This window comes from Salvelinus fontinalis, chromosome 19 (genome assembly GCF_029448725.1).
Source record: "Salvelinus fontinalis isolate EN_2023a chromosome 19, ASM2944872v1, whole genome shotgun sequence".
NCBI lineage: Eukaryota > Metazoa > Chordata > Actinopteri > Salmoniformes > Salmonidae > Salvelinus > Salvelinus fontinalis.
Genome location: NC_074683.1, coordinates 15757953 through 15777788, shown reverse-complemented (window position 1 = coordinate 15777788; position 19836 = coordinate 15757953). Strand labels below are relative to the sequence as shown.

General features: G+C 42.0%; 1 protein-coding gene across 1 annotated transcript; it reads left to right on the top strand.

Annotated features, from left to right (window-relative positions):
* Window positions 1–9784: 9784 nt before the first annotated feature.
* On the top strand, window positions 9785–17627 carry klf5b (Kruppel like factor 5b). Its single transcript, XM_055870926.1, has 4 exons — window positions 9785–10163; window positions 12351–13224; window positions 16033–16092; window positions 16497–17627. Exons 1-4 carry the CDS (start codon window positions 9957–9959, stop codon window positions 16673–16675), a joined length of 1320 nt encoding a protein of 439 aa, XP_055726901.1. The 5' UTR covers window positions 9785–9956; the 3' UTR covers window positions 16676–17627.
* Window positions 17628–19836: the final 2209 nt, after the last annotated feature.

Genomic DNA, 19836 nt, shown 5'->3' with positions numbered 1-19836 from the left:
ACATGGGAACACAGAACAGATGAACACACGAACAGGAACAATCACCCACAAACAAACAGTGAAAACAGGCTACCTTAATATGGTTCCCAATCAGAGACAATGACAAACACCTGCCTCTGATTGAGAACCATATTAGGCCAAACAACAAACCCAACATAGAAACACAAAACATAGAATGCCCACCCAGCTCACGTCCTGACCAACTAAACAAAGACTAAACAAAGGAAAAAAGTTCAGGAACGTGACACATGGTTTTGGATACAGTGCTTTTAGATGGCATGTCAAGATGATACTGTACAGTATGTCTCTGAAATGGCATGATGTCTGTTTTGAAGTTTTTTAATTGGCAAATGTAGTGGGCCATATTTGCGAACATTAGAACAATTTTAAGTTTTTGTTTAAGTTTAAGGAATTCAAATTGTCTACATAGTGGCAACTGATCAAAGTCTACATGTTAGCTGCTCCCATTACATAACCTGAAACATTTAGCCACATGCTAACCTTACCAGGTGGAAGTGATTATTTCCTGTAACAAATTCCGCATCAGCCTATCAAAGATCTTAACATTATTATCCACAAACCAGTGGCCTTTCTTACTGTGTGTTTATTTCATGAATATAATTCCAAATATATATTTGTAGTAATTTATTTCCCTGAGTCTCCTTTTGCCATTGAAATGCTCCGTCTGATACACATTTTAATATATTTACATTGGTGGATAGGATCATCTAGACCCATCAAACTCAACTCTGGACCTCTGGACCTCGAAGCCAGTTCCACCCATTGATCCCCTTTAATCAGACACTGATTTAGAAAAGTCGGTGTAATCAATCATCGGGTACCTCAATCTCTTCATTCAAAGACTCAATCGTGGACACTCTTACTGACAGTTGTGGCTGCTTTGTGTCATGTATTATGGTCTCTAACTTTTTGCCATTTGTGCTGTTGTCTGTGCCCAATATAGCTTGTACCATGTTTTGTGCTACTACCATGTTGTGTTGTCATGTATTGCTGTCTTGCTATGTTGTTGTCTTAGGTCTCTCTTTATGTAGTGCTGTGTTGTGTCTCTTGTCGTGATGTGTTGATGTTATTTATTTTAAATTTTTAATCCCAGTCCCCATCCCTGCAGGAGGCCTTTTGCTTTGTGGTAGGCCGACCCTGACAACAGAAAACCAGAAGGCTCCGGACCTCATAGAGTAAGAGTTGAATAGCCGTTGTCGTCTAGACTCTAGAGCCAACCCTGCTTACCCCTTCAGACCCCTCCTGTACTCCCTGTTCACTCATAACTGCATGGCCAGGCACGACTCCAACACCATCAAGTTCCAGTCCCACAATAAATGTTTGTTTTGTTCGATAATGTCCATAATTTATGTCCAAATAGCTTCTTTTGTCAGCGCGTTTTGTAAACAAATCCAAAGTCACTAGGAGGAGACGAAATGTCAAAAAGTTCCGTTACATTCAGAAGAAACATGTCAAACGATGTGTAGAATCAATCTTTAGGATGTTTTTAACATAAATATTCAATAATGTTCCAACCGGAGAATTCCTTTGTCTTCAGAAAAGCATATGGAACAGAGCTCGCTCTCACGTGAACGAGCGTCACGAGCTCAAAGCACTCTGCCAGACCTCTGACTCATTCCCCTCTCATTCGGCCCCACTTCACAGTAGAAGCATCAAACAAGGTTCTATAGACTGTTGATATCTAGCAGACGCCTTAGGAAGTGTAACACGACCCATATCCCACTGTATCTTCAATAGGGAATGAGTTGAAAAACGACCAACCTCAAATTTCCCACTTCCTGGTTGGATTTTTTCTCAGGTTTTTACCTGCCATATGAGTTCTGTTATACTCACAGACATTATTCAAAAAGTTTTTGAAAATTCAGAGTGTTTTCTATCCAAATATACTAATAATATGCATATATTAGCAACTGGTACTGAGTAGCAGGCTGTTTACTCTGGGCACCTCTGGGCACCTTATTCATCCAAGCTACTCAATACTGCCCTCAGCCATAAGAAGTTGAGGAAAAGCACCTTTAGTAAATCCACTTTCTCTGTGAGAGCTTCCCATGTCTGGAATACACTGCCATCAGACACACATAACTATCACACTTTCACAAAATGCATGAAGACATGGATAAAGGTCAATCAGATTTGCGAACATAATCCCTAGCTGTGTATTGCCACTTTCCATGTTGTCTGTTGTCTGTAGCTTGTGAGGTGTGGAAACACTTTGTTGCTTTTATGAATTTTGTCTTGCTGCTTTTTGTTCTATGTTGCTCTGTCTTCATGCTATGTCTTGCTTGTCCTATGTTGCTCTGTTCGTATGCTATGTCTTGCTTGTCCTATGTTGCTCTGCGTGTGCTCACTGCTCAATGATTGTCTATGTTGTAATTGTTTTTAATGACCTTCTCAGGGACTGCGGTTGAAAATTTGCCGGTTGGCTAAAACCGGCACTTTTACTGAAACGTTGATTAATGTGCACTGTCCCTGTAAAAATAAAATAAACTCAAACTCAAAACCCCAAACAGCAAGCAATGCACGGTGGCTAGGAAAAACTCCCTAGAAAGGCCAGAACCTAGGAGAAACCTAGAGAGGAACCAGGCTCTGAGGGGTGGCAAGTCCTCTTCTGGCTGTGCCGGGTGGAGATTATAAAAGAACATGGCCAAGATGTTCAAACGCTCATAGACGACCAGCAGGGTCAGATAATAATAATCACAGTTGTTGTCGAGGGTGCAACAGGTCAGCAGCTCAGGAATAAATGTCAGTTGGCTTTTCATAGCCGATCATTCATGTCAGTTGGCTTTTCATAGCCATTCATTTAGAGTTAGAGACAGCAGGTACGGTAGTGAGAGAGTCCAAAACAGCAGGTACGGGACAAGGTAGCTTGTCAAGTGAAGAGGTCAGGGTTCCATAGCTGCAGGCAGAACAGTTGAAACTGGAGCAGCAGCATGACCAGGTGGACTGGGGAAAGCAAGGAGTCATCAGGCCAGGTTGTCCTGAGACATGGTCCTAGGGCTCAGGTCCTCCGAGAGAAGAAATAGAGAAAGAGAGATAATTAGAGGGAGCATACTTAAATGCACACAGGACATTGGATAAGACATGAGAAATACTCCAGATATAACAGATTTACCCTAGCCCCCCGACACATACACTATTGCAGCATACATACTGGAGGCTGAGACCGGAAGGGTCGGGAGACACTGTGGCTCTGTCCGGCGATACCCCCGGACAGGGACAAACAGGCAGGATTTAACCCCACCCACTTTGTCAAGGCACAGCCCCCACACCACTAGAGGGATATCTTCAACCACCAACCTACTACCGTGAGACAAGGCCGAGTATTCTCCACGAAGACTTCCCCCACGGCACCACCCCGAGGCGGGCGCCAACCCGGACAGGAAGATCACTTAGCATGAGCTGATTCCCTCACCTGTGAGGAGAACCATTCTACTGCAGTTTGAACTAGCCCTGACATCACTATTTAGACATTGGGGCCACATATACACTTGCAAGTCTTTTCTTTGCGGATTTTGTCTTACACAGTCTAGTGCATTTTAGAGTTGAAGAACACCCACTACAGATACACATGCTTGTTTGAGCATATTTGTTTTATTATTGTCCCTCATGATCTATTCACAAAGCCCTGCTGTTACTATTTAGACCAGCTTAGATTGCATTCAGCTAAGGCACTGGTCTCTCTCTACATCGGTCAGCTATATTGCGGAGCATAGTGGGATCCTTTCGATACGCCTATGTGTGCTGAGCATACAAATGCTCCTAGAGAGAAGGAGGAACACTGAAGCATGCGTTGATGACAGTTCTACAGTCTCCATCAGAGGCTCAATCTTTTGGCATAGATAGTAATGCTCTCATTTCTGGACTGCAACATTGTAAGATTGTTCCCTTCACGGCTCTTTATATACATTGATTGGTAGTTTACACTTTAGATACTTCAAATACTGCCTGAGACACCTTTGCTATTTGTCTCCCTACTCAATACACGTTGAAACTATTTGTGATGGTGTTCTTTGTTCTAATGTATATGCATGGAACTTATATGATGGAAAACATGTCTCACACTTAGTCAAGATTTTGGCACCATTCACTTTTAAAAGGTTAGCAGGAAAGTTCATAATTTAAACCACCTAAATATACTCACATTAACTGAACCTTTAGTATTTGAAACTCAAACATTCATTTACCGACTGCTTTTTCTATAATCCTACAGGCTCTTCATCATTCTCCTTACCTTATTCCACTGCATCCAACATTATACATGCCCACCATGGTATTGTGCAGCTGCTATTTGAGAACTCATCTGGTTTGGAAATCAAACTTATTGCAGAGCACATTGTACAACTCTTTTCAGAGACGATTGTGTTGCTATATGTGTAGGATTTGCCATATGTGTTGGCTAATATGCATACGCAGTTTGTTAAGCATCCAATTGTCTAATATGCATCCAATTTTTAAACCTCCATTCTAGGATACATGACACACACATCTTTCTATCTATATGTTTTATTTGGGTTTCTATGCAAATTATATTATTGAGTGTTTCTTTAAGCCTGCAGCTAGTTACTTTAAGTGAGACATGATTCAAAATTGATTTCACTGAGAGAGAGATAGCTAACGAAATACTAGCTTCCGGAGCAGGCACATTGACATTTACAGTATTAGCTGACTAGGCTAGTCAACTGTAACATTGGCTAGCTTTCAATAAATTGGCTAAATGGTCAACAGACTTACCTTCTCATATGATCAGGACCATTCGTATTGCATGCTGCATATTTCAACTGCACTCGAAAACAGATATTTTAACTTATTTCAGTCTTTGGGAGCTAGCGTTAGTTCCTCTTAACACACTGAGAGCAGATCACAATTTCATGTGAGGCTGTGTTTACATATTAGATAGAAGCAGACCACTTGCTGCCTTCATCACAAAGGGTATGTAGGGGAGTTCTGATTGGCTCCAAGTTTAGCAGTTTGCAAATTTGCTTGAGCAGACAGAATGGTGAAATATACTTTTTCTGGGCATTTGTGAATGCATGCATGTGTGTTTTCAGGCTCCTCAGAGGAGGAAGGGGAGGACCATCCTCCTCAGTGAATTTCATGAAAATAAAATTGTAAAACATTGAAAAAGTTATCCTTTTTAGATAAAACTATACTAAATATATTCACATGTCGCCAAATAATTGATTAACTTCTTATGGCTGGGGGCAGTATTGAGTAGCTTGGGTGAATAAGGTGCCCAGAGTAAACGGCCTGCTCCTCAGTCCCAGTTACATATACACTGCTCAAAAAAATAAAGGGAACACTTAAACAACACAACGTAACTCCAAGTCAATCACACTTCTGTGAAATCAAACTGTCCACTTAGGAAGCAACACTGATTGACAATAAATTTCACATGCTGTTGTGCAAATGGTATAGACAAAAGGTGAAAATTATAGGCAATTAGCGAGACACCGCAAAAAAAGGAGTGATTCTGCAGGTGGTGACCACAGACCACTTCTCAGTTCCTATGCTTCCTGGCTGATGTTTTGGTCACTTTTGAATGCTGGTGGTGCTCTCACTCTAGTGGTAGCATGAGACGGAGTCTACAACCCACACAAGTGGCTCAGGTAGTGCAGTTCATCCAGGATGGCACATCAATGCGAGCTGTGGCAAAAAGGTTTGCTGTGTCTGTCAGCGTAGTGTCCAGAGCATGGAGGCGCTACCAGGAGACAGGCCAGTACATCAGGAGACGTGGAGGAGGCCGTAGGAGGGCAACAACCCAGCAGCAGGACCGCTACCTCCGCCTTTGTGCAAGGAGGTGCACTGCCAGAGCCCTGCAAAATGACCTCCAGCAGGCCACAAATGTGCATGTGTCTGCTCAAACGGTCAGAAACAGACTCCATGAGGGTGGTATGAGAGCCCGACGTCCACAGGTGGGGGTTGTGCTTACAGCCCAACACCGTGCAGGACGTTTGGCATTTGCTAGAGAACACCAAGATTGACAAATTCGCCACTGGCGCCCTGAGCTCTTCACAGATGAAAGCAGGTTCACACTGAGCACATGAGCACATGTGACAGAGTATGGAGACGCTGTGGCAAACGTTCTGCTGCCTGCAACATCCTCCAGCATGACTGATTTGGCGATGGGTCAGTCATGGTGTGGGGTGGCATTTCTTTGTGGGGCCGCACAGCCCTCCATGTGCTCGCCAGAGGTAGCCTGACTTCCATTAGGTACCAAGATGAGATCCTCAGACCCCTTGTGAGACCATATGCTGACACATGCACATTTGTGGCCTGCTGGAGGTCATTTTGCAGGGCTCTGGACGTGCACCTCCTTGCACTAAGGCGGAGGTACCGGTCCTGCTGCTGGGTTGTTGCCCTCCTACGGCCTCCTCCACGTCTCCTGATGTACTGGCCTGTCTCCTGGTAGCGCCTCCATGCTCTGGACACTACGCTGACAGACACAGCAAACCTTTTTGCCACAGCTCACATTGATGTGCCATCCTGGATGAACTGCACTACCTGAGCCACTTGTGTGGGTTGTAGACTCCGTCTCATGCTACCACTAGAGTGAGAGCACCGCCAGCATTCAAAAGTGACCAAAACATCAGCCAGGAAGCAGAGGAACTGAGAAGTGGTCTGTGGTCACCACCTGCAGAATCACTCCTTTTTTTGGGGTGTCTTGCTAATTGCCTATAATTTCCACCTTTTGTCTATTCCATTTGCACAACAGCATGTGAAATTTATTGTCAACCAGTGTTGCTTCCTAAGTGGACAGTTTGATTTCACAGAAGTGTGATTGACTTGGAGTTACATTGTGTTGTTTAAGTGTTCCTTTTATTTTTTTGAGCAGTGTATAAACATATTATTAGTAGATTTGGATAGAAAACACTCCGACGTTTCTAAAACTGTTTGAATGATGTCTGTGAGTATAACAGAACTCACATGGCAGGCAAAAACCTGAGAAAGAATCCAACCAGTAAGTGGGAAATCTGAGGTTTGCCTATCCAATATACAGTGTCTTTGGGGTCATTTTGCACTTCCTAAGGCTTCCAATAGATGTCAACAGTCTTTAGAACCATGTTTGATGCTTCTACTGTGAAGAACGAGGGAAGGAGAGCTCTTTGAGTCAGGTGTCTGGCATGAGCTGACCACGCGCGCCCCCGTGAGAGCGACCTGCATTCCATCACATTTCTGAAGACAAAGGAATTCTCTGGTTAAAACATTATTGACGATTTATGTTAAAAACATCCTAAAGATTGATTCTATACATCGTTTGACATGTTTCTATGAACTGTAATGGAATTGTTTGACTTTGTCTGGACCTAGTGCCTGCGCATTTGGATTAATGTACTGAACGCGCGAACTAAAAGGAGGTATTTGGACATAAATGATGGACGTTATCGAACAAAACAAACATTTATTGTGGAACTGGGATTCCTGGGAGTGCAAGTGAATATTTACATTTAAGTCATTTAGCAGACGCTCTTATCCAGAGCGACTTACAAATTGGAAAGTTCATACATATTCATCCTGGTCCCCCCGTGGGGAATTGAACCCTGGTCCCCCCGTGGGAATTGAACCCACAACCCTGGCGTTGCAAGCGCCATGCTCTACCAACTGAGCCACACGGGACCACATTTATAATACTATTTCTGGCTTCTGTTGACTCCACAACATGGCGGATATCTGTATTGCTTGTTTGGGCTCTGAGCGCTGTACTCAGATTATTACATGGTGGTTTTTTTTCCGTAAAGTTTTTTTGAAATCTGACACAGCCGTTGCATTAAGGAGAAGTTTATCTAAAGTTCCATGTATAATACTTGTATCTTTCATCAATGTTTATTATGAGTATTTCTGGAAATTGATGTGGTTCTCTGCAAAATCACCGGATGTTTTGGAGGCAAAACATTACTGAACATAACGCGCCAATGTATACTCAGATTTTTGGATAGAAATATGAACTTTATCGAACAAAACATATATGTATTGTGTAACAAGAAGTCCTGTGAGTGTCATCTGATGAAGATCATCAAAGGTTAGTGATTAATTTTATCTCTATTTCTGCTTTTTGTGACTCCTCTCTTTGGCTGGAAAAATTGCTGTGTTTTTCTGTGACTAGGTACTGACCTAACATAATCGTTTGGTGTTATTTCATCATAAAGCCTTTTTGAAATCGGACACTGTGGCTGGATTTACAACAAGTTTATCTTTAAAATGGTGTAACATACTTGTATGTTTGAGGAATTTTAATGATCAGATTTCTTTTGGCGCCCTGCACTTTCACTGGCTGTTGTCAAGTCGATCCCGTTAACGGGATCTCAGCCATAAGAACCTATTCTATTTTTATTTACAATAAAAGTGACTCCAAAATGACGCAATACATTATTTACCATTCATTTATTTTGGGCACAAAATTATCTGAAACACAACCAAAACAAACAGCAAATGCATCAATTAAATTTGTAGAGTCACAAGCCTGATGTAATCATTGCATGCTATGAACATGGGACCAAATACTTAACTTTTTACTACTTTAATACACTAATAAGTTAATTTGTCCAAACACTTTTGGTCTCCTAAAAGGTGAAATTAAAGTTCAAGAAGTACTTTAATTTCTAAACGGTTCACCCAATATGAATGAAAATACCTTCAAATTAAAGCTGACAGTCTGCACTTTAACATCATAGCCAGTGTATAATTTCAAATCCAAAGTGCTGTGGTACAGAGCCAATAATTTAGGAGCTCACTGTATATCATAAATATGTATCTTAAAATAAATACATATATTTTATTTTGAAAGAATGACTGTCAAACAATTTGCATACAGGGAGGAACAGGGAAATGTGGACACAGTGCGGACACAGTGGACAGATAAGAAACCCATGTTAATACCATGTGTAGATGCATGTCTGAAAATGTGGGCACAATCAGAATGTAGACAAGTTCAGAACAAATTATGCATTTTAGCACCAGGTATAAACAAGACTAGAGTGAACAACTAAGACGGACATAAGGGACAGTTTCCTGGACCGGAGGAACAGTTAGAAACACAAGAACATCTCCTAACAAACACACTGACACATTAAATATACAAAGCATTCATCATCAAGTCAAACTTCATGGGCCCGGTTTCCTAGACACTTTTTTAAGTAGGCTAGGGACAAAAAAAAAGCATTGTATCTGGTAAATTCTATTGATGCTAAGTTCAATAATACTTGAATAGGAACTTGTGGGATTGATTCCAAGGGCCTGTATAGAATGTATCATCCACAGTTGGCCCTCAAAAAGCCTGGTGTCACAAAGGAACAACAATGTGCTGCTGAATCATTCAAGTGTCCTATTTTAGGTCAATAAGAAGGTATTGTCATTCTCATATACTGCTGGAGGGGAATAGGTTTTATGTGTCACAATGTTATTTTAAGAGGCTGAGAATAAGTAACTGAATTAATTAATAGGTTTCCCCACTTGACAAGTTGATCATCCCACAATCACGTTGCTGTCTTTTTCCTTTTCACTCCTCCCTTCCTTGAAATGTAATCTAAAGGCAAAGCTACTCAATACTTTAAGATTTATGGTCTGTCTATTCTGCATTATAAAATGGGTGGTTAGAGCCCTGAATGCTGATTGCCTGACAGCCGTGTTATATCAGACCGTATACCACGGGTATGACCCCAAAATTATTTTTACTGCTCTAATTATGTTGATAACCAGTTTATAATAGCAATAAGGCACCTAGGGGGTTCGTGGTATATGGCCAATACATGTCCAGCTCCGCCCACACTGCTATCATGCAGTTGTGTAATTTGATAAGCACATACACAAAACAAGATAGCATATGCAGAATTTGACAGCTGCCTGGCTTGAGCTTTTTGTTGAAATCTGAATTATTCCGATGATAAATTATTCATTTTGCCCAATTTCGCGGAATACTGGACGTAACATTATCAGCGTTTATGGCCACTGACTTGTTAACGAATAATGTTTGGTATGCTCCGGGTCAGGACGCTCTCGACAACCATAAACTCGCTGCACCACCACTGGCACACGGGCTGAGAAGAGAAGGAGGAGGAGAAGAAAGAGAAGGTCATAGACATGGACAAGTCCTCTACAACATAAGGAATACAATCAGTGGCAGCGCTTCATTTCACGACTACAATCTGGTACGGTATTCAATTAGAAAGCGAGTTTACAGTTTGAGCAAGTAGATTGCATGGAATCGTTGGCGCACAGCCACAACAACACACCCCGTTTTAGAAGAGAAACGTAGCGGCAAAGAGTGTATCGAAGGCTCGGGTATTCGTATTGATAGTCGTACGTAGATGTAACCCATGTGATTTTTGTAAAATAGTACGGGACGTTATTCACCCACATCACTGTAAAGACAGGTTGTCGGTCTACAGTAGTCTAGGTGGTATGCAAAATTCCCTGCAGCCTGGTTCCTACTGAACTGACAAAGGAACACTTTGATATTTAGGCTATATTATACTATTCTGATATCTAATTGCCAGGCAAAATAGCCTACATCTACAGACAGGTAAATTGTGGACTGAGATGAAACGTTTCCCCCCATCTCTTAGGATAGATATGTGCAGCGCAAGCAGCAGCTGGCCAGTCTAAAATCAGTCATAGAGTTCCATCGCCTAGACAGGGTCGCCCAGCCTGGTTTCATAGACTAGACGTAACATAATAAATGTCAATCTGAAAAACCCACAATTGTATTATATGTTATGTTTGGTATGGTTATATAAGACAGATTGTTACTTGATAAGGCAAAAACGAAAGTAGAGTGGCATATAAACACAAACGTCTAGCAGCCCATCGGTTGTGAGTTTGAATCTCATCTTGGACAACTTTAGCATTTTAGCTAATTAGCCTACTTTTCAACTAGGTACCATTTTTTAGCTACTTGCAACTACTTAGCATGTAGCTAACCCTAACTTGAAATAACCCTTTTAGCTAACCCTTCCCCTAACTATAGCTTTAACCCTTCCCCTAACCATAGCCTTAACCCTTCCCCTAACCATAGCCTTAACCCTACCCCTAACGTTAACCCTTTAACCTAACTCCTAAGCTTAACCCGACCTTAACCCCAACCCCTAGCTAACGTTAGCCACCTAGCTAGAATTTGTAACATGTCATACGTTTAGCGAATTTGTTACATATAATACCAATTGTAATTTGTAACATGTCATACGAAATGGACATCCACAGATTAATACATTCCTTACGAAATGTAACATATCACCCTAAATGGACTGTGTACATAATAATACGAAATGCTCTGTGACCAGGTTGGAGCACTAGGTCTTCCTCAGAAGCCTGGCTACTCTTCAGAAGCCCGGTTCCAGTCGTTTTATCCAAATACTGTTCATGTTTCAATATCAATTGATTGACACATGGAGACAGATATAACATTGTGCAATGTGATCTTGTTTTGCGCTGGTCAGCGTAGTCTTTAAAAAAATATATATATATTTTTTACCCCCTTTTTCTCCCCAATTTCTAGTTGTTACTGTCTTGTCTCATCGCTACAACTCGTGTATGGGCTCAGGAGAGATGAAGGTCGAGAGCCATGCATCCCCCGAAACACAACCCAACCAAGCCGCACTGCTTCTTAACACAGCGAGAATCCAAACCGTAAGCCAGCCGCACCAATGTGTCGGAGGAAACACCGTACACCTATCGACATTGTCAGCGTGCACTGCGCCCGGCCCGCCACAGGAGTCGCTAGTGCGCGATGAGACAAGGATATCCCTACCGGCCAAACCCTCCCTAACCCGGACGACGCTAGGCCGACTGCGACAGAGCCTGGGCTCGAACCCAGAGTCTCTGGTGGCACAGCTAGCACTGCGATGCAGTGCCTTAGACCACTGCACCATCCGGGAGGCTAGCATAGTCTTTTTAGGGATGTGGAATGAATGGTTTTACGGGAGAAGGGTGAATGTAGCATAAGGCCATTGGGGAGTACAGTGTAGCCTACATGATAAATGTTTCACTGCAGACTGGTTGATATGAACATGGTCACCACTCTCTCCTTTCACTCCTATGAGCACTGGTAGGGCTGCAAAAAAAATATAAACAGAGATTAAGTGATGACCCACGCCACACCATGTTCCAGTCGTCTTCACATGGGTCTATTTCAGTGATAGCCCTGTGAATACTTTAAAGGCCATTTCAGTGAAGGATTGGATTGTTAGAACTAAGTTAAAGTCCTCCTTGCTTTTCATGATGTTACAATGATAGAATCATGGATATTCACAAGTTAATGATTTAACACAAAACTGTATTAAATGTAACTTACAAATACTCATATTGAACACTCACCATTATCTATTTTTTCATTACAGGGTAAATCTGAGATGGACAAATATCTGTCCCCTTATCCTCAGAAAGTCCCAGACTCCAGACAGACATCTTTCACAGAGGACCTTAGTTCCCCATACAGCATCAACATGAGCCTTCTCTTCCCTGACGTCACTTACCTGAGCCCGGGCATATGTCGGCCTATGAGACCCATCAAGACAGAGTCTCTCTCCCACTCCCTCATGCACCCCAGCTGCCACGGCAACCTTGGTCCAACAACACTTCCAGAACACCCTGGGCTTTATGGTGCTTCAACAGACACAGGAAGTAGCATGTTCATCAAACAGGAAATGCACACCCTGGACTTCCCAGACGTTCCGTTGTTCCAGCTATTGAACTCTGAGCTAGAGCAGCTGGTGCCTAGTCATCCAGTGAACTCAGACCTCCACAGCGGGGTCCCCGTGTCCTCCATGTCGTTCCCTTTCAGCAACGTCCACTTATCATCCCCCCAAAGTGCTGTCAAATCTATGGGATGCCCACAAAATGGTGGCTATACTCTGCAAACCCAGTTCGCAAGCCATTCGCAGCAGCGACCAGCCTATCTTCCTCTGTCCCCGCCCAACTCCAAGCCAGGGAGCCCGGACAGAGGGAAAGAGCTGATCCAGAATCTGTTTCTGCCTCCATCTTATGCAGCAAGGATTGCCTCGAATCTGAGTCCTGGTCTTGTGCCAGTCCAAAGCTCAGGACTTGTTCAGAGTCCAGGTCTTGGACAAGGCCAAAGTTCTAGTCTTGGAGCAGGCCTGATCCCTGGTGTTGGGCCAGTGTCCCCAGCGTTGGCCCAGACAAGTCCAGGGAGGTGTAACCGTAGGAATAACCCTGAGCTGGAGAGAAGGAGGATACATCACTGTGATGTTCCAGGTGAGAAGAACTGACAGGGAGTCTCATTACACTTACAGGCAATAGTGTAGTGATATTTAGTGTGTGAATTTTTGAAAAAATAATTACCTCATCATTTCTCAATCAAAGTTTGTACTGACAGATGTAGACTATTGAATATTATTATAGAACATGCATAAAATACATCGTCCCAATGTAACGTCTGCCTATGCCAACACATATTGTCTCAAGAAAATAGTATATTTTTAATACCCTCAAACACCAAGTCAGGCATACTTGTTTTCTAAATAGGCAATCATCACGTTTTACGGGTGAAATGTACGAACTGCGTCTGCATGCCAATCATTTAATGTCAATCGGTTTCATGGGAATGTGCAATTATATCTTCTCTAATGACTGTTTTGTGAGTGAATTAGAGAAGATGGTGTTCAACTATTAGCCTTCTTGTATTTTGTTTCAATCAAAGCATACATAGTGGCGCGCACTGTTGAGTTTTGGGCACATGAGACAAGAAATGTGACTATTCCGCTTCAGCTCACCATCCTAAAATCTCACTAGAAATTCAGTGTTTTTGGTGTAACACAGTAACGTTAGTCCTACTATGCTGTTTTATTCGGTTCTGTTATGTTAAATAGTCATTCATCATTATGTGATGTTGCGGGAAATCATTTTCCCGAAATGTTGTTACCGGCTACGTGGATTCTCAAATTGAAAACAGTGAGGGAGCACTGCTCCCTCGTGCTCCGGCAGCACTACATCCCTGCTTACAGGGATAGATATTGCAGGGATGACAAAATTCCTGAATCCCAAATCAACCCCTAGGAGATATGAGAGGATTGGATCGACATTTTGATTTAATATGGCAACAATTCCACCTGGCCTATCAGAGGGGAAGATGGAGGATCCATTTTGCTTACACTTGTCCAATAGTCTCAGAGCTATACTAGTGTCTAGGGGAAAGAGTCTAGGTGCTCATTTAGAGAATGACTTAAATGTTTCCTTACCTTGAGTCTATGGGTCATGCGCCTCACTTATGGGAGTTACATTTGCCAATATGCTTTATAAAAGGAACATATAGTGGGAGAGAGGCTTTGGTTTGCTGTTGAGGCGAATACTAGGAGCAGATTAGATGATGACGTTTTTGAAACCCATGGAATTAAATCGTAAAGATCACACAAACAACAATTGGAATATGGCAGACCCTGTTATTAACTACCAGCCTTTTAAAATGATTTATTTCTATGTTACGACCTGGTTCAAATGCTATACCAAATGAAGTGTAATGTAAGAACAATTTAGTTACATAGGATATACTTGTACTTATCATGTACCTACCCAGGAGCAAGTGACTTAAAGGGAAATTTAAAACAAATTCTACTTTATATTCATCATCTCCAGCACCTGTCACGACCGTGTTGACATGAATGAGAGGACCAAGGCGCAACATGATATGAATACATCTTCTTTATTTACAACGACGAAGATGAACACGAAACACTTATTCAAACTAACAAAACAACAAACGATCGTGAAACTTCAAACGCAAGTGCACACACAAACTACTTACGTCGACATATACATATACATATACAATGACCCACAAACAGCTAAAGCCTATGGCAGCCTTAAATATGGTTCCCAATTAGAGACAACCGAAACCAGCTGTCTCTAATTGAGAACCCATTCAGGCAACCATAGACTTTCCTAGAAAACTACACACCCATAGACACAGCTAGATACATACACTCAACACAAACCCATACACTACCACCAACACCACCTCTACCATATAAATACCCCCAAACACACACATACCCCATGTCACACCCTGACCTAACTAAAATAATAAAGAAAACAAATAATACTAAGGCCAGGGCGTGACAGCACCACCCCAACATCAACATATGTGAAAAAAATATACAAAAATATACGTGTTTCCAATGACATTATCACCCAATTGGTAGACAGTTAGTAGGTACTGCCTAGTCACATTTGGTCAAAATCACAAAATGCACACCGTTATCTTCCTCTAACACTTATCTTCCTCTATTTTTTTTTACTACAAAACATAGAAACACACCATTTTCACATCTGTTGATGTTGGGGGGGGTGCTGGAGATTATGAAGTTGAAAACTTGTGAAGTTTCCCTTTAGTGTAAAGTAAAACTCAGTAAGGTATAACCTTTATAATTACTATGTAGTTACAATGTAACAACCTCTGCAGACAATTGGCTTAGGCTTACCAGGAGCAATAAGGAGACATTTTCAGTTGGACTTTTCATTGATGGATTTGACAAAGATTCAAACCATTCAAATTCAATTCCACATTTCAGACTCAAAGCAATAACTATTTTAGTTAGTAAAATGTACAAACCCAGGGTGGTAAAGCTAGCTAGCTAGTTAGCATTATTCACTATAAATGTAGAAATCACTATAAATCACTAAAAATGTAGCTAGGTAGCTAGCTAGGCACTGGCACAGTGTCAATATGTTTTCCAACTCGTTCAATAAACATGACTAAATTGTCATAAAACTCACAACATTTCCATTGCAATGTTATTTAACTATTGTTGAGACCTAGATTGCACTTTTGCACATTACAAAACTTTAAAAACAAGACAAATTAAGAGACAGAAAAAGCGCGTGGGTTCCATTTTGGCTCCACAGGAGAGTGTTAGAGGTCAGTGGGATGTCACTAATGCAATGTGTGGTTTATAATTCAACCGTGACCATTAACTCCACTCTGTTAGATGTAGGATGTTAAAAGCTTATGACTCAATTATGGTTATGTTGTAATGACATACATTTTATTCCATTCTTTTTCATCAGCATGTAAGAAAGTCTACACCAAGTCCTCCCATTTAAAGGCCCATTTGCGGACACATACGGGTAAGTGTTTAACTGGTGACATTATAAAAGTCCTGTCATGGGTGACTCATATTTTATTTTCGGGAGGAGGCAGTATGTTACTAGGCAGAAGAATGCTTTTTCATTTCTTATGCGGACTGAAATATGGCCCGCCAAATGTAGCTGCATGTTGTCGAATGGGAAAGCTTTTTTAAAGAGCGTAAGCAAACTAAACCGGTTTGTGTTTTAAGTCATTCTTTTTTTAAATTATGGATTCTAATTCATTCAAGATACTTTTTGATGTTAATATTGACATTTTATCTTTACAGACCCTATCAACATAAGTAGTATAGTTAAATGATTTAGTTACTACTGTACATTTCATGATGTAACATGATCGTCCCTGTTGCTGCTGTAGTATAATCTAATTCGGTGCTGCATTCCAGGAGAGAAGCCATACCAATGCTCCTGGGAGGGGTGCGAGTGGTGCTTCGCTCGTTCCGACGAGCTGACTCGCCACTTCAGGAAACACACAGGGGCCAAGCCCTTCCAGTGTGGTGTGTGTGACCGCTGTTTCTCCCGGTCTGACCACCTGGCTCTACACACGAAGAGGCACCAGAGATAGGGAAACCTACATGAATCGTATTTTTTTTATTAGATCGAAGTCAAATGAAACATTATATTTAAGTACATCTCAACACATTTCACAATACAATTGTGACTGTAACATGGGTGTAGATTTTCCATGTATTTATTTGAGTAAATACTGCCATGGTTCGATTTTTTTTTAATAAGAGCTCAAAGGTGGATTGAGTCAAGCTATAATGACAAACGAGCTACTTTTAGTATCTCTATGGTTTATCTACAGCAGTGTTTCCCAAACCTCTGCTCAAGTTCCCCCAGCCATTCCACGTATTTGACCTATTCCGGTACTAGCACATCTGATTCAACGAATCATGTTTGATGATGAGTTGACCAGTTGAATCAGGTGTGCTAATACTGGAATATATCGAACAAGTGTAAAAGTTGGGGGTACTCAATGAGAGGTTTAGAAAATGTCAACCCTGATCTACTGTATCATCGCTTCCTTTTCTACTGAGTATTGGCACTGAAAGACACTATTTGACAATGTATTGCTATTGACGTTTAAGTTAAAAAATAATATCACACGTTATACTGATTTTCTAAGTGCCTTTTAAAGCTAGACTCCTTAGTTGCTACATCCATTTTTGGACTCAAAAATGAATGACATATAACCATTGATTCTTGAGGTATATAACTTATAAATGCCTCATGAGCTTAGTTTAACTTGTTTTACTCCAATGTTTGTAAACAGCATAAATGTGAAACACTGTATAGCCTCCAAACATGGTTAAAACTATACATTTGATGTCATGAATGGTCAGTCCTTACATCTATGAATATGAGTGGTTACATTTCTCCAGCCCCATCCCTTCGATTTTTAACAAAACGAGCAGGAGTACGCTTTGTTATTGTCTAATTAAAGATTCTACCTGTAATGTTTTATAAATTAATTAAAGATGAAGCAAAAGACAGTCTGGTACACTGTAAAAATATCTTGTTTACTGCCTTTTTTGTCTATACAAAAATGTAAGACACTGTATTTACTGTGTGTTGTAAAATGTTTATTTATTCATGATAATTTGATTAAACACATTTAATAAGAGCTATCATTTCAGGTTACCAATATTTATGTAAGGACCGACGCCAGAGATGAGAAGCTGGTACGGGGAGTTAAACATTTAATGCGGAACAGACAGGTAACAGGATAGGACCAGCGTCAGCACACAGCACACAAAGACATACGAACATTAATGCTGAAGCAGGGAACAGAGCGGGGAACCAGACAGATATACGGGAGGTAATGACAGAGGTGATTGAGTCCAGGTGAGTCCAATAATCGCTGATGCGCGTGATGGGGGGGAAGGCAGGTGTGCTTAAAGATGGTGGCAGGAGTGTAATTCTGGGGAGCCTGGCACCTTCGAGCGGGAGCAGGCGTGACAGTACCCCACTCTTTAGGGGCGCCACCCGGCGTCCCACCTGGGCGAGCCTGATGGGCTGGCTGAGGCATGGGCGCTGGACAAGCCGGCTGGGTGTAAACTCCCGACGAACCGGCAGAGGCATGAGAGCCGGCTGAGGCATAGGAACCCGACGATCCGGCTGGGGCGTGAAAGCCTGTCGATCCTGCTGAGGCGTGGAAGCACGATGATCCGGCGGAGGCATAGCATCCTGACGAGCTGGCTGGGCGTAAAAACCTGACGATCCGGCTGAGTCCCGACGTGGGATGGGCGCCTTCCGAGCCAACCGAAGCAAGAACCTCTCGTGACAGCCCGACGAGCTGGCTTAGGCACCCCCGGTTCCATCGGTGGTGGCCCCTGGACCCGACGTCACCACCAACCGGAACACCAGTACTCCCCGATGCTTCGTCTGATGGCTTCTGGATTCTGTAAGGACCGATGCCGGAGTTGAGAAGCAGGAGTTAACATTTAATGCATAACAGACAGGTAACAGGACCAGCGTCAGCACACAGCACACAAAGACATACGAACATTAATGCTGAAGCAGGGAACAGCGGGGAACCAGACAGATATACGGGAGGTAATGACAAGGGGATTGAGTCCAGGTAAGTCCAATAATCGCTGATGCGTGTGACAGGGGGAAGGCAGGTGTGCGTAATGATGGTGGCCGGATTGTGTCACGCTGGGGAGCCTGGCGCCTTCGAGCGCCAGGGAGGGGGAGCGGGAGCAGGCGTGACAATTTATTGAAATGTACATTTTATATCCTCTGTATTTCTGATTTTATTGTAAATGTTTTGTTTCTTACACCTTTAAACTTCAAGTTCCCAGTGACTTTAAAGGATACTTGTATGTAGTCCTTCAAACATGTTAGGGTTCAGCATTTTGAGATGACATACTTGTAGGGTATAATGGTGAATCTGTGCCAAGATTGCTATGTGAGCAACAGAACATTTAAATAAACTGTGTGTTTACCATAGAAAAAGTAGTGTTTTCAGTATTCAAGGTACATGTGGGATGTGTGGATTGATATACTGTAGTATTCTCTAGCCATAGAAACAAAGCATTTGTGAACCTCACACCCACTGTATTGACACTACTCTGTGAGAAATGATGAACAGCAATGATCCGCATAGACATTTAACAAAGAATACCCTTTCAAGACATTTGCGCTTTCATTGGAACATTAACTATTGTGTTTTGAATGCCTTCTGTCGGTTTCTCATAGAGCAATGCCAACCCTACGATTGATATACCTTTGCGTACAGTACAAATCATTCTGAAGTTGCCACACCCTCGCAAACTCCACCTAGCTGTTTGGTAATTATATGGCCTTAAAAATGATTTTACCCCAACCTTCAGAAGGTCTCCATACCTCTTGACTTATTCCACAGTATTGGTGTTGAATAACCAGCCCCAGTTAGTGCCTGTAGAGCTGTCCATGGTGCTGACTCACCTTGGCCTCTCGAGCACTCTGGAGCTGACCATGGTCCTGCTCCTTCCTTTGTAGCTCCCTGCTGGCCCCCCGGGTTGCCAGTGTGAATACTTCTGTAAATTACATATTTCTCTATTTCATTTTCAATACATTTGCAAACATTTCTAAAAACATCATTTCACTTTGTCATTATGTGGTATTGTGTTTAGAAAAAAATCTATTTCATCCATTTTGAATTCAGTCTGTAACAGAACAAAATGTGTAATAAGTCAAAAGGTACGAATATTTTCTGAAGGCATTGTATCTAAGAGCCTG